Source organism: Fistularia commersonii, chromosome 11 (assembly GCF_037954325.1).
Source record: "Fistularia commersonii isolate RoL2024-O1a breed Wild chromosome 11, RoL_Fcom_v1.0, whole genome shotgun sequence".
Lineage (NCBI taxonomy): Eukaryota > Metazoa > Chordata > Actinopteri > Syngnathiformes > Fistulariidae > Fistularia > Fistularia commersonii.
The window spans coordinates 7,868,301-7,884,931 of record NC_141294.1 but is presented as its reverse complement, the minus strand read 5'-3'; the positions used below and the strand labels follow the sequence as shown (position 1 = coordinate 7,884,931).

Genomic DNA, 16,631 nt, shown 5'->3' with positions numbered 1-16,631 from the left:
GGGCCGCTAGGAATAACGACTTTCTCGCCTCCTCCACCCATAAATCAGACCTCCGTAACGACGGCGTAAATCCTTATCGTGATATTAGTTGTTTCACAAAAGGTCGGACTTGCCTTTGTCAAAATTTGCTCACAACGGTGGTGTAAAAACTATTATGTCTACACTCGGCCCTATCGGTGTTAGTACTGTGACATCTTGTGGCTGGCGTTCCATCCCGCACCCGGACTGTGCAAAATGACGTTACCGTCAGAACTGATACGGACAATCAGATATGTGAACTGTGAGTTTATTATTTAACGGTTTCGTTTTCGTTGTATTTCTTTTGTTTTTAGTTTCAAGCGATCCATATGTCCGTCATGAACTGATGCTTCATTTACTTGTTCTCCGAGACGCTCAAACACCCTTATTCCACGGCGGGGACATGCGCAATAACGTCACGTTGGAACGTCCGAGGATCCAGAGGCGTTACGTTGTAGCCGTTGAACATTTGGCGCAACTAAAGTAAAATATACGTTTTACCTGGTTATATCTTCAGTGGTAATTTTCCAGTATTCGAATTGTGTGCAAGATATACCTAATGCTGTTTGTAGCTATTCCGAGCGAACTTTATTGCAATATTAGCCAGCTAGCAGATGGCACGTCTCTTCGGGATTTTGAAATTTTGAGTGTTATTCTTTGCATCGATCAAAATCAATATGTTCTGTTGTCATCGGGATGACCACTTTATTAGACAATAAGTTACTTCACCTAAGCTATTAAACTTTGTAAGCATTAAAGCTAATGAACGTTAGCAAAGAATGTAACGTTTTGTGACATTGTCCGCGACCTTAAATACACCCCACCCCGTTCCTCTCCAACAGACTCGTTTTTTAAACAATCTAGGACTTCTAATTTACATGATCGGAGTTTTATTGACAGAAAAAAGACTCCCCACCCATCAGTCTTTTATATTTTAGAACCCCGAACTGACCTTAATCAATAATACGATCTATTGTTTTAATTTCCAAGTTATTGGCGTGTCTTATTATCAGAACTGTGACAGGGATCCTTATTTAATTTCACACCTTTGATTTTGCAAATACAACATTGCCTTCTTTATACTAAATCCATTTAATCTAACAAGACCGTTTTTATGTAGCCATATGTTTATGGTCTTTTTAGAGATCATTTGCAAGCAGATAACAGATGAAGTCTCTTTTTGCTTATGACTCATCCCCTTCTCATCACTGTTATATTGATCAAACTCCCCAACAAGTTCTTCAGGTGTAGCATCAGATATGGTCCACGGGCACCAGAAGTCCCAGTCCCAGCAAAAGAAGGGAAAAAAAAACAGGTAGAGATCAAGAAATCAAAGCTCATGGCCAGTAGGATGCAGCTAAGGCTGCTCTATTACACACATGCACTATGTGCTGGGTATTCTTTCAGGCAAAGAAATAAACAATTAGCACAGTTACTGCAATTACATTGTATAAAACTGCAAAAACATGCATAAGAAAGGTCAGAGCTGCCTGTTTTCTCTCCGGAGGTCTTTCAGCGTCTGCAGAACCATGCTGCTGATGTTCTGACACAAGGTGGTGCCCAGTGTCATCTTCTCACTGCAGCATGGTGGGGCAGTAGGCTGAAGGCAACTGACGCTAACAGACTTTAATAAACTTATCAGAAACATTGGTTCCATCCTGGGATCAGAACTGGAGTTATTAGTGGAGGTGTCTGAGAGGTGGATGCTGAGGAAGCTGCTCAGTGTCAAGGTCAACACATCTCACCGTTTGCGCGCTATACTGGAGTCCTACGACAGCGCTTTGAGTCGTAGACTGAGAACACCATGAAGCAGCACAGAACGCCACAAGAGGTCTTTCTTACTTGTGCCCATCAAATGATATAACTCCTCCCCTTTCTGCAGGAGAGAAACCTGATTCAACAATATTATGAATATAATGTTCCGTAGTGAATGTAATGACATGGAGCGTTCTGGGAAAAGAATTGATAAGGTTCCACACTTTACTTTGAAGAAATCGCCCACTTTCCAGTAGTGAATGTACTACATTATAGTAAACAATTTAGAAAGGGATATTTCAAACAAAGAATGAGTGATAGAACACTATCCAAGGAAGATTCAAAGTAGGAGATTGAGCATGTGGCAAAGAATGCTCAAATTATATCCTCAATTTATTGCATGTAATATTTCAGGTAACAAGTGTGGCCTGCCAATGGTGTCTGCCACTATGACATAATCTTAGGTCTCTACAGGCTCTAATTTCAGAGGAATTTATGAAGCAACACTGGCTAGACAGATCAATGTGACAATTCTTTTCAGGTGATGTATTTTATGTTCGTTCTAAACAAGTGTGCAGTGAGAGGAGGGACATTCAAAATAACAGTTATTAAGAACTACCGAGATGAGAAATCCAAATGACCTCTCCACTGTTTTTGTTTAAAAGGTTCCTACCCCGGATCATTTCGAAGTTTATGTGTCCACCATTCGTTGAATCTGACAATACGCATTAATAGTGTGCATGGTTTGTTTTTTATCTTCAGATGTATGAGTATGATTGGTCTGTTATGTATATTAGGGTTGAGATAAGTGTTCATACGAAGTGTTTCAAAAAGTAACACAGGTGAGCTTTTCCTCGAGTTTGTGAGTGGGATAATGGTGGAAGTCATCACTATTGTGCTTCCATATGTATTACCCTCGAAAACTATTATCTAAGTAGAAAATATGGAAAATCTTCCAGTCAAAATTTCACTTACTTGAGTTATTTCATCATGTAGACACAAAGCGTTCACAGTTTGTAAACCTGTATTAAACATTTTCCCATATTTTTATTTTCTCCTTTGCACTGAATAATTCAATTGCCAAATTTAACTATAATGCCCCTGCATCTCTGGAATGCAGCTCTAAATCTTCTAATACTGTAACTGTTTCATTTAGTTCTAGATTCAATGATTTTCATGTCATTTCAGCCTTTCCATGTGCTTCCTTCATGTAATAATGTATAAATTGCACTGGATGTATCATCTGCAATCTACCATACCCTGACAAGACATTGAAGTAATTTCTTTGAAACTTCTAATGTGATCAAAACACAAATGTTCTTCTTTTTAAAAAACTGAAGTTCTTTTTGTATTCCAAGAAATATCAAATCAAGGTTCTCACAAGTGAAATCCCTCCCCTCATTTTGTCCTCATGCAGGGTATGTGCCAAATTTTCATTCAATTCCAGATACATCTTTTGAAAAGAGGAGGTTTTGGGGAAAAAAAAGACCACCCACAATTAACTGGGGGTATTCGCATGAAGCTACTGGAGTTGTATCCTACTCCATTTTTTGAATCCAACCAAGATCTTGCCAAATTCTATAGTAAGGGAAAAACATTCAGTAAGCATTATTGAAGACCTAACATGATGCCGTTAAACAATTAAGCACAAACACAAATATCTAACTGAAGGAAAGAGAACATTTCCATTTTAATAGCTTGTCAACTAAGTCTGGAAGGGAACACCTTTCCTGACAGCTGCTCATCCACTTTGTAGGAAATTTAATAGTATGGGCAACATATAGTATCTTGTAACATGGTATATTAAAAAAACTTTATGATGGGCAAATTTGATTTATTAATGACCTTGATCTATAAAATCCTGAATGCTTTCTGGTGAATCAGTTCTTTTCTTGTTTACTAGTGTTTTCAAACCTTAAACAACCGGTTGAAGAGCAGTTATTAGCAGTTTGATTTATTGACACAAGTATTACCTTTGTTATATTGTATGCATTTCCTTCAACGTTCAAGAAGTAAAAGCAATTATAATTTGAATTTGGATCCAACTTTTTTTAATCCATATAAATTTAACTTGAAAAACATGTGTTTGATCTGTATATAGCACTGACATGAATAATCACACAAAATTGCTTGTTTGAGAGTCTGCTTCTCTGTGTGTCTGTATACCTACAAACACTCCTGACTAATGAAGATGCCTTGAGCTCATCTTGTGACTGTGGTATTGTAAACAGTGGGGTCAGCCTGTTTTATCCAAGCACTACTGGCAAAACAGGTTTTATGAAGTCGCTGGTACAATAGTTCCTTTCACACTGCGGATGAATACAGCTTGATCACACACAGTCTTACAATATTGCACCAGAAAAATTGTTTATTGACTCTTATGTAGATTTTATTTTAGAGTTTGTCCTTGAATCTCGTATAAAGCACTAATAATGCATTTACTGAATGTCGAACTCTTTCTGAAGTTGTAATTTTGGCTTCCCCATGTAACTAGTTTACGTTTACATTTTCATTTGCCACAGCAGCACTGGTTCAAATCCCCACTCCTAATGTCTTTCCCACCACTATTAATGTCAAATTAAAATGAAAAGCCCTCTGAAAATATACAAAGAATTCTTCAGTTATTTGTTAATTTTCTGGTTTGTACTTTTGTAAGTTTAAAATTGAGATTTTAGCTTGATTTGTCAGTATGTGAATATATATGTGCGTGTGTGTATGTGGTACACAATTACTCACTTTTCCTATTTGCCCCTACTTAAACTTTGTCTGATTTTATTCTTCAGACTCTCCTGCAAGTCCGTAACAGAGAAGCCCTTTTCAAGTCTGTCTTAGTTGCCTGTATAGTTTCACAGCCTCTCTCATCTTGTGTGCTCTTAAAGAGGTTACAAGCTGAAATTTTTAGCCTGGGGGGGAAACATGTGACAGTGGAAAAATAGCTTCACTGCCTCCCATTGGAAACCAACCATAATGCAAAAATAGCAGTTTCTATTAGGCAAGATATCTTCTAGCTCTGTGTCCTGTGATCTAGTTTGTGATGCCCTCAACATCTCTGTCAAATGCAGCCAGATTAGCTCTTTTTATTCAAACCATCAACACTGAAAGGTAAAGCACAAAAAAAGCAGTGATTTCTCTGAGTTCTTTGCACACCGATGTGTGTAAGGAACTTGTCCAAACAATAATCATCTGAGAAGATTAAGTCTGCAAATGTACAAAGATAGACAGTTTAGATAATATAAGTGTATACATATACGTATGGACAAAATATCTATTGAAAAATATACACATTTCAAGAAAATCGTACATAAAATGTCAACTAGGGCTTTCTATTTTTTTTTTTTTTTGAGACACTATGTAGGAAGTCAACCATAAGTCCGTCAATCTTCCCCGCTCTGTTGCCATGGTGATTCATGACGTCATCTCCCCGCTGCACAGGCCGTGCCTTGGAGTGGTGTGATTGGAGGGAAACCCCGTGGACAACATTCAGACCGACAAGCAGAGAGAATCAGCTGTAGCTTGGACCCACAGCATCTCCGCTATCTGTCGTTACCCAGGTAGGAAAGGACTGTTAGCTTTTTTTGTAACTGGACGCCTGTCTTTTTTACGGTTATTATGGTACGTTTTCGACCGCGTGGATAAAAAAAAAAACAAGTGCGAAAGCGACTGCTTGAAACGGCGACAGTCATCAGACGACAGAACAATAGCTAGCTTAATTGGGGCTGTGTCTAATAGCTGGATTCAAAATTGGATTTGCGATTAGTAGACGGACGAAGGCGTGTCGGGTGGAAGGTTTACGTGCTTGACATATTCCGTGGCGAAAACAACGAAACTGTCATCTTGCAGTTGTTTCGATCACCGTGCCTCTGCGGGGAAAGCACCGATTTAGAGGCTTTCTCAAGTTAAAGTTATGATGTTGGACTCCGAGCTTTCATTCAAATCAATACTGGTCTACTGAGGCTACCGTCGCCCCCTAGTCAGATACTGGTGTCTGACAAACTACAGATCTTACAACAACGGCCATAAGTTGAATAGTGCCCGTCGCACCTTGTATAATTCTTTTAATTTGCGAGGTGTCAATTGACGGTAGCTTGTTAGCAGCATCGACAAGACACGGTAGGCCTAGTACAAGTCTTTTCACGTTTGCGAGGAGACGCTCGGTAAAAAATGCACACCTATTGGGTGTGACTAGTATTGTTTAATCTGTTGGATTATATCCAAGACTTTAACGCTGAATGTATTTGGCATTTTTACGAATGCATTGAATTTTTACTAATCCATTTTTGAAAGGTGTCTGGATACTTCCAGAAAATAGTCGGCACCACATTTGAGACGGATCACGAGGGCTCAACGTTAACCGGTTTCTATTTTGTCGGTGTATGTCAGCGCTCTGCGTTTTCGAGATGAAGAGAGACGCGACACTAAACTGAAATGAGATTATTCAAAACAAATTGAATGGAAATGCGCCGAATTTTGTCCTTTGGTTGCCGCTACTGCGGCGAGCCACAGGTACGGGAATGGGCGCGACTCCGGGAGAATACATGGGCATGGCTGCGTTTGCCCCAGGGACATGTCAGTCAGACTACATGCTATTATGAGCTGCATTTATCCATGTACGTTTTTCTTATTTTTTTTTTTTACATTTCACTCTCCGCTTGGTTTACAACGTTACTTTCCCAACTCTTCATTTGCTAATTCATTTTTGTGAAGGCGGTGTGACGTTTTTTCTACTGTCTCAAGGTACTCATGACTCGTTACGGTCTTAGAGTAGAATAGAATATTCCCTTTATGGTCCAACAGTTGAGAAATGTCAATAATTGCTTCATGTCCTCAAATTTAGAGAATTTTTGAAAACTATAAACACCCCGATAAGAATCCTAGTTGCTAAGACAGGAAAATTAAGTATCTTTTTTGATTTATCCACATTTATATCACGGGAGCAATTTTGACAGCACAGAACTCGGAAATGGAAAAAAGTGATTGATTATCTAGCAGGCTGCAGGCTATTCTGGATAGGTCAAAGAGATGTAGGTTAGTGATCTAGTAATGTAATGAGAAGTCTACACATGAGCTGTCTTTACACTGAACTGCTACTGTTTAATTTACTGCTGTTTTAACAATTGAAATGTCACAATGCTTTGGCCAGATATTGAACAACCCTTAAACTTAAATATTTATGGAAAGAGGCCGCATGGTTAAAGCAAAATAAATTCTAAGGCATGTCTCACAATTTATTTTGCAAGTGTTTCATTTGAGATATTAAAAGTAATTATTGCCATTGAAAAAGAGATGATATATTTCATAAAGATCGGTGCCGTTGCTTATAGTATATGAAGCCTAAGCAAGAAATGTCTGCAGCACAATATTTCAGTTAAAATGGTTTTTTGACATACATGTCACCTTAATCAGACTCCATCTTTGACTTAGGACCAGTGAGCCATAAAGAAATTAATTTTCAGCTGGTTTTCTAATGTAACCAATAAATCTTAATTTTGAGATCCAATTTGGTTAAAAATTGATGACCTTTATAACAAGCAGATATTACAAATTTGCTGTCTGTCATTTGGACTGTACAAGTTAGAGGAAAAACATATAAACAGGCAATTGTAACTGGGTGGTCAGATGTCTAAAAATAGGTTCCTGGATTTGGCCAAGAAAATGTTGGTTTATTGATTTATTTCAACTTAAATTCATGTATTGTATTTTAGTTAGCCATGTATAACAAGCTACAAGCTGCCATTGCTAATGGTAAGGATAGTATGGTCAGGATTTAACCTTTTACTGTTTGAGCACTTAAAACAACTCTACTCCTTGGCAATTTTTATTTATACAGCAAAAACTTCCATCAATACTCCAAATATAGAGCGGGTTTGGTCAGTAGGAGTGAAGACAGACATTTATCTTAAAGTTCATTAGTAGTAGCAGTCTGACACTGTTTTGTTTAATAGTGTTTTTTAACAGCTATTTTCTGTATGAAGTAGTAAATTGCCACCAAGTGTCAGTTAAAATATGGGTGAACTTTATTATCAAAATAGATAACCTAACTATCACATCATGTTTTGGTTATTTGTCTAGATATAATGAAAAAAAATCTGTCCACTGTCCATGTGACCTTGTTTTTTTAGTTTGTTTTTTAACCTGGTTGCTTTCCTTCATCCAGCAAGCAGTCATGAGTGACGAAGCCCAAAAGGAGCTGGTTCAAAAGGCCAAGCTGGCTGAGCAGGCTGAACGTTATGATGATATGGCTGCTGCGATGAAGGCTGTAACAGAAGATGCTGATCAGTTGACCAACGAGGAGCGTAACCTGCTGTCTGTGGCTTACAAGAATGTGGTTGGTGCCCGCCGCTCCTCATGGCGTGTGGTGTCCAGCATTGAACAAAAGGCTGATGCCAGTGACGGGAAGCAGGCTTTGGCCAAAGAGTACCGGGAAAAGATTGAGAAGGAGCTAAAAGACATCTGCGAGGATGTGCTGGTAAGAGTGATACCTTTAATAGCATAGCTGCCATGTCCGTGTCATTTCTGTAACTAGGTTTCTCAAGGTGGTTGATGGCAATTGTAGGTACTCTTGTTTTATCCAGGCTGTTTTAAATACATACAATATATAATAATAATAATAATAGTTCTGTCTGTGTAATGCCTTTACAGCATTTTTGCACTACACTTGAAGAACATAAATAAAATTTTAAAAATAATGGTAAAATAAAAAAGATAGTTTGAAGTTATGCAAATTATTTAAGCACTGAAATGTTTGTATGTAACCATATTGGCGACAATTTGTTTTTCATTTAAAAACACATTGTGCCTTGTAATTGCTCATCCTCAGCACCCCTGCTACTAAAAAAAAAAAATACTGAAGTTTATTCTGTTATTTTTTTTTCCCTTTTTGTTACATCTCCTAAATCAACTTAAAGTTGACAAATCACCATTTGTTTTGAGAGTATTTATCATTTAGATATTTTTAAGGGTCATACAACAAATAGTTTTGAAATATGATTGCGTACTCAGTCAAACTCCTACCTACCTATCTGTCAATGTGAAATTATGGTGCAGCCTTCACGGAAGTGCAACACCCTAAGCCCATGGTTTCTCTTGGCCATCTGCCAACAATTCAGATGAAACTTTTACTACTAAAGAGAATGAGTCCAAATGTGCTGAATTGAAATTTAAACCTTTCAGTTTGCATAATACCATTCCAGTATATTGTTTGTTTGAACTTAGAGGTAATTATAATTTTTTAGCAGTTAGGTTGAAGAACTGTCAGTTACTCCAATGTAACTCCCGGAAGTGTGTACCAAATTTCTTTCTAAATGGCACAATATTGACTATTAGTTATTTTGCTGGAAAACCAAAGAACAGAAAATATATAAAAAATTTTGTTTATTCTTCATGTTTTTGTTTGTGTGAAGCATAATGAAGAGTAAACTGTTTTGGGGTATTTTTTTGATACCTCATGTGATATTCATAGTAGTGTTGAACAACATGACTAAGATTCAGTGATGATTATGTGATGTGTCTACACACCTTTTGTCAGGGTGAGGTCTGGATTATTGTCAAAATAAATTACACACTGTATCATTCCTATCAGTTCAAGGATACAAATCCATTCCTAAAACATAGCCCAATATTTCTGTACTGCACACACTTGTAGAGACTTTTATTTATAAAAAAAGTCACTGGATTAAATCTACAAATAGCAAATATACAGGTCAGAAACAGTATCTCATAATCTAAAAATATAGCGCAGATACTGCTTAAAAGATAAAGAAAAACATTTTCCTTGTGGGAAAAAAATCAAGGCAATATGGCAATTCGATTTTAGTTTTTGCTTTTGCTAGTTTTTGAGGCTTGTATCTGAACTTGTTTGCAAGAGCTGTACTTGTAATATTGTGAGATTTTTCTGTGCTTGAGGCTTGTCAATTGTCAATTCAACCCAAACCACAATTACAGGTTTTCCACCACAACTCCTTTCACTTAAAGACTAATGACTGGTTTTCTCTTGGTTCGATTGGCTATTTTCTTTTTTTCTTTTTTTTCTTTTTTTTTTATCTTAAGTCCCAAAGTCATCTTGAGGACCTATCACTCTTCCCTTTGCAGACCGTAAATTTCCAGCTTGCTGACTCAATAGTTCCAAATCTTATAATAGCATAGGGTGAGTAAACAGCATTACAGCTCACTGACCTGCACTTTGGCCAAAAAGGGTAAAGGTGAAGGGGTCTATGAGTGTCTGGGGTATGCTTGGAACAAATCCACAATAAAATTTCAGGCAATAAAACAATAGTCATTGAATAAGTCAAAGCTAATGAAGTTTTAAAGTGGTGTGGACAGGTCATGCCTTTAGTCAAAGAGAGAATGCCCTTTATTGTCACATTCAGGCAGCAGGTAGGGGTTCGGTGTCTTGCGCAACAACACTTCGACAGACTAGGAGTGTGGGAATTGACCCAGAAATGTTAGGTTCCAAGGATGACCTCTCTAACCCTGAGCCATGCCACCCTGAAATGCTCCTCAGTAGGCATTACTGTCCACACAGCCAAAGTTAGTAATTATGACAGCAGCAATAAGAGCCTTTGAAAGTTAGTGTGCAAACTTTTTTTTTTTTTTTTAGTATTCTCAGGAGGTTGCACAAATGATCAAATTCAGCTGTCATATTTTGACATGGGACTTGTTCACACATGTACTTGAAGGTAGGATGTGGCTGTTGAATAACCCATTTTGATTATTCAAAACTAATGTCAGAAAGTATGTCCTCCTGTTAAGTACTACACTATTTGAAACAACTTGTATGTATTAACACCTTGGTCTGACTATGATGGATCACCATGTATGAAACTTTTGCAATCCTTTTTGCAAACGATCCAGTTTAGACATCAGCCCTTTGTCTCAATTTTAGTTCCTGCGACAAATATATCCAAAAAAATACTTATATGAAAGCTATATATTGCTGCTACTTAAGTAATGTTTTCTATTCCTGAATTTCTTATGTAATCTTAAGAAGCACTGTATATGTAGCTGTGGTGCTGAATGCAACAGTCCTGTTTTCCCTTCCTACACAGACAAGTTAATTTGAAGCACAGTTCAACAACAAATCATTTCCGATATAGGAAATAAAATTTCTGAAGATCTACTATTTGCTCATTCTGAACATGTCTGCTTTTGGATAGCATGATTTTACAGTGCATTTATCAAGGGCCCTGTTCTATATTCAACTTCCCAAAGGATCAGTCTAAAGACATCTGGTAATGCAGGTTCTTATCACAGCCTTGTTTATGCTGCTGTGTTTGAGATATACAACGTCTCATTTTAGACAAAAACATGTTAAAGAACTTTGATTGCATCAGTTTACAATAATGGTCTTGGTCCCACTAGTCTATTGCAAACCCTGTATTTTGATATGTTCTTTAAGCATTATACAAGTTCCCATAATATTCCTAAGATTTTACATTGATTGTTTCCAGTAAAATTAAGAAAGTGTAAAAGTCAAAACCCTTGTTTTTTTTCTGAGATGATAGGAGAGACGCAGTTTGCGGACAACAAGGAGCAGCAATTTTATCAGTCAAAAATTATGAACAGTCCAACAAAATTGATATCCCGAACATAAGAGTCCCAACATGTTCAAGGCATATCACAATGCTTGGAGTAGAATCTCTATGGATTGTGATTAAATTGATGCCAGTTAAGAACAATTCAATTCTAAAGTTGTTTGATTACCTGATCTTTAATAAAATTTGTTCATTCAATTTTTCTACATTTTTTTTCTATACCTTTTGCTGTTATGTACAGTCCTCCCAGACTGCTGCACGTTTTTTTTTTTCATTTGAAGGCAATCTCAGTTTTCCACTTATCGATACAGTCCAAGTTTTTAAGGGTTGGAGTATCAATTTCAAATTACTGAATTTCGGCCAAAAATTCAACACTCCCTGACACACCCAGGATTTACACCCTTCACTTACACTGATTCTTGGCTGCTAGCATTCATCTGTCATTCAGCAACTCTGAGTCACTTTTTAGTGTTGAACTTGTGCTTGTACAGGTAAGTGCCTAATTTGGTTGAGTGAGTGGCCTTCCTGGGCAAAAACTCATCAGAAGCTCAGTACTCTGTCTACCAATGCCTTGAAAACAAGGGTGGGTCAGCATATCAATGAAGTGTTGTATTGCGACATTACTCTCATCCTTAGTCATATGTAGGTTTTAACAACCTCCTCCAAAATGAGGTCTTCTGCCTTGTTCTCCCTTGCAGGGTCTCTTGGACAAGCATCTTATTGAAAATGCTGCAAATGCAGAGAGCAAAGTCTTCTACTTGAAAATGAAAGGCGATTACTTCCGCTATCTGGCTGAGGTGGCCACAGAGGAAAAAGAAGGTATGTATTTATTCCATTTCAGGCATGTATGAATTGATTATGACACATTTTATTTGAGTTGCACCAATTACCAATTTGATTTTATTTTTCCCTTGAATCAGGTCAGTCAGATTTTCTGTATTTTCAAGCAGTGTAAGTAAGACTCCCTAAACAAACCTTAGATAATTTCTTAAATGAAACAAATGTTATGATCCGCTGATTTTTATCGAAACAGAACAGATGTTGCTTGCAGCCTCTGTTCTCTCTGCAACATCACTTTTTTTCAGGGGCCCCACCGTTTACAATTTCCCCACAGCGAAGAAATTGTTTGGAAATTTCCCCCTGGTGGAGAAATCGTTTTAAAATTTAAAATGAATAAAAATTTAGAAAATTAAATATTGTTGTAGGCTTACCAGATAACACTGGAAACAAATCCTAATGGGGTACTTGATATTGTATCAGAAATAGAAAAAGGCGTAAGTGTGATATCACCTCTTCATAGTTGATGAAAATTTGTAATCAAGTTATGATTATAAATTTGTAATCTTAACATCATAATATGTAAGAATGTTTCTGTTATAAATGAAGAATACTTGGGGTTTGGTGATAGAATCTGTCTGTGTGCTGTAGGAAACAATCGGTTTTTACCCTAATTTTTGCAAATTTCATGCACATTGTTTTTGTCTCCTTAGAAAACATTAAAAAGTCAGAGAGTGCCTACCAAGATGCCCTTGAAATCAGCCAAACACAAATGCAACCCACACACCCAATCCGTCTTGGTCTTGCCCTCAATTTCTCCGTGTTCTTCTACGAGATCCTCAACGCACCCGAGCGAGCCTGCAAAATGGCCAAAACTGTAAGAACACAAGACTACACAACAGATACAGCTTTCCTTTTTTATCCCATTATTGTTAATCACTCCATTATTGATCGTTAGAACTGTAAAGTAACGCTGTTAAGCCTACAAATGATCTATTTTACTGTTGTTTTATCTGCAATTATGGTACAATATTTGTTCTTGAATCCTGCAGGCTTTTGATGACGCCATTTCAGAACTTGACTCACTGAGCGAAGATTCATACAAGGACAGTACACTTATCATGCAGCTACTAAGAGACAACTTGACAGTAAGTATTTTGGAAATAAGTACCCCGAGCATAAATGTGCAAAATAGCATCGAACCATTATTCACAAAAGCAGAAAAATAACTAAACCATCACTATTTTCTATAAATGCTTCTCGTTTACTGTATGAACAGGACAGATATCTACCCACATTGTGACACGACAAACTGCATTTGTTCAAATGTAGGATTTCTGTGTTTCATGCCACTCCATAAATAGTTGCATTAATCAACAGACTGGGAATCACATGGTCATTGACAGTTGAGCACGTTGTAATATTCTCCATCTGTTGTCAGGATGTAGCAGTAATGTGCAAAATAGAATATTAAAACATCACCAGTCAGAAACAATCCTTGAGCAAATTGACTGATTTATTGCTAGTCAAGACCATATATTTTAATGAATGATTTTCTATTTATTTATACTCCTACACTGATTTATTATCATTCGTACAGCAGTTTGATGACAAACACCTTATAGATCTGTTTTTTCTAAATGTATGTGTCACAATAGACAAGCTTAACCGCTTCACTAATAAGGCCATCATTTTTATCTGAACTTACCTTTGAATTTATTTGCAAGTCATTTTGAATAATGGTAATTATATATAAATTATACATAGTGAAAAAGCAAGTACAAATAAGTGAACATTACATTTTTAAAAGGTTTTTTGGGGATCGATGCCTCCTCCCTCTTCTTCTCTTCTGTGACTTTTCCTCTTCTTCTCTTGCTTGATGTCTTCACCTGTTTCCCCTCATCTTCTTTTTGTCCTCAGCTGTGGACCTCTGATAACCAAGGTGATGGAGAGGAGGCAGAGGACTCCAGAGATTGAGACAGACCCCTTTTGTCACTTCTATCCACCTGCCATCATTCCGGGTCAACATCATGATTTTCAACACTGAGGCCACCTCATAACCATCCTTGTTGTCTAGCTGTGACCAGAATTACTTCCCTTTTTTTCTATTTAGTTATCTAGTTATCTCACACCTGTTTGTTTCCATTTTTTGTAGTACTTTAGATAGGGTCAGAGGGTAAGCTTGAAGGCATGGAATTAAGGTTCCTCTGGAAGGTGAAATTATGTTTGGAATAGGTCGCCTGTCAGCAGACTGTTTCCATCTGTGTGACACTGGGGTATTATTCCAGTGGTGGGTTGAATGATACTCCAATTATAAAACATGCAGCTTAAGGAATTTTTAGAGTCAGAAAGCAGTTGTACTGTATCTGTATCCTGTTGATATCAATGGTCCTGTTCTTTATTAACACCCTGTTTTGATTATCCATCTGCTTTCACGCTATAATGATTGGCTCAATGCAATGCAGAAGACGGTATCTGTTAGTTCATACTCTGGAAGAGTGACAGCCGAGTATAGAGGAAGTGAAAGGAGACAATTTTACATTCCATTACTGTCATTTGCTAAACTTTTTCCTCCTTTGTATGTTACAATGAGATCTGCTTTTGTATTTTGGTGTATCAAGTACAAGGTATAGAAAACTTAACAAAAGAGCGCAAAAACTTGGATTTGATGGTCTTTTGAATGACAACGGTGCAAGTGTCCCACATTCTACATGTTACTTTTCAATTCAGTATTTTTATTTGTTTAACCTTTTTCCCCTTTTTTCAGTACTTCTCTAAACTGCATGTCAACAAGAGGCAGTTTGTGAAGATGTGAGGAAGGTAATTGTCGGCTGGTTAGCTTAGTTCATTTCTCTGGAATTTGTTCACAAAATACCCAATCATTGTTCTTTTTGGGCGGGGGGTGTTGTAATTTCATGTAAGTGGAATAAAAAAGGTAATTTAAAAGTTTCAACTTGTACATTTTATGCAATTTGCTGGCACTAACTGGATTTTGTAACCGCTTTAAGTCATTTCAACGATATATTTGGGACATTTCACGATGAAAATAGTTATCGGTCTTGAAAGCAGGGGGACATATTTACATGTGATTTTAATTCCAACAACACTGTAAAAGCTGGCAATGCAGGGGGCACAATCCAGTGTCTCTCTTTGCTGGTCTCTAGTCTGGATAAATGCAGAGTGTTGCTTCAGGAAGGGCATTCGGCATAAATCCTATGGCGAATCAAACCAATGATTTCCGTACCGCAATGGGAGAGGCCGGAGTTAACAGCGACCGCCATTGATGCCAATAACCTACTGGATGCCAGTGGAAAATGGGCTACTTTGGGTCAAAGAAGGAAAGGAGGATTGCGCGTTGAAAAACAGAAGACAAAAGGCAAGTGTCTGGGACTTTGAATAATGGGTTGATAGCAGGAAAAGCCAGAGTTGGCTGACATGATGCTGAGAAGGAAGGCGTTTGTCAGGAATGTTCTGGAGTTGAAAAGAAAACTCAGGTGTGATGCCACATTTGGTTTGTTGCTCTGCTCTAGAGGTGGAATGTGAGTTAAAGGAAAACGAAAGTATTCTTGAGTGAGTTAGATGAAGTTATGTAGAATATTTCCAAAAGTGAGAAAGGGGTAATTGGGGCAGACATAAGTAGACATGTTCATGCAGGAAATTAAGGTGATGAAGTGATGAGCAGGTTTGGCATCCAGGATAGAAGCATAGAGGGACAGATGTTGGTATACTTTGCAGTAAGGAATAAAGTTGATGCGCCATGCAATGAAGTAATGGGGTGGGGAAAGAATAGTTAAAACTAGACAGAGGAGTCAGCATTTGTGTGCAACAGTATTGTTGCATAGCTAGAAACAGTACTAAATATGCAGTATTGGCCTCAAGAATGCTGGTAGAGAAGCTCAAAGGGAGCTGCATTGTACCTTTGTAGATCTCGAAAAACCATATGAAAGGGTGCCGAGAGAGAAACTGGTTCTGTATAAGGAAGTCTGGAGGGACAGTGAAGTATGTTAGACTGGTGCAGGATATGTATATGAACTGCGAGACAATGGTGAGGTGTGCTGTAGGTGTGACAGAGAAGTTCAAGATAAGAGGTGGGACAACATCAGAGGTCAGCCCTTAGCCCCTTGTTTACAGTGGTGATGGACAGGTTAACAGATGAGGTTAGACAGGAATATCCATGGACCGTGAGGTTTGCAGATGACATTGTGATCTGTAGCGAGACCAGGGAGCAGGTGGAGGACAATCTCAAGAGATGGAGCTAGGCTCTGGGAAGGAGAGGAATGACAGTCCCAGAAAGACAGAATGTGTGTGCGTATCTGCGCGCGTGCGTGCGTGCGTGCGCAAGAGGAACGCAAGTGGAGTTGGTCTACAGGGAGTAGGGATAAAGAAGGTGGAGTATTTTAAGTACTCAGGGTCAAGAGCAATGCAGAGTGTGGAAAAGAGGTGAGGTAACGGGTTCCAGCAGGTTGGAGTGGCGAGTGAAAAGTGTCGGGGTAATGTGTGATAAACGAGTATGAGGCAGAATTAAAGGAAAGGTATACACGACAGTGATGC

The 16,631-nt window shown here is 38.0% G+C and overlaps 1 protein-coding gene across 1 annotated transcript; it reads left to right on the top strand.

Moving 5' to 3' along the window:
• The first annotated feature begins 5,202 nt into the window (after nt 1-5,202).
• LOC147229359 (14-3-3 protein zeta-like) lies at nt 5,203-15,029 on the top strand. The gene is made up of 6 exons (XM_086154810.1): nt 5,203-5,324; nt 7,928-8,239; nt 12,002-12,122; nt 12,794-12,957; nt 13,133-13,228; nt 14,001-15,029. Exons 2-6 carry the CDS (start codon nt 7,937-7,939, stop codon nt 14,055-14,057), a joined length of 741 nt encoding a protein of 246 aa, XP_086010936.1. The 5' UTR covers nt 5,203-5,324; nt 7,928-7,936; the 3' UTR covers nt 14,058-15,029.
• The last annotated feature ends 1,602 nt before the right edge of the window (nt 15,030-16,631 follow it).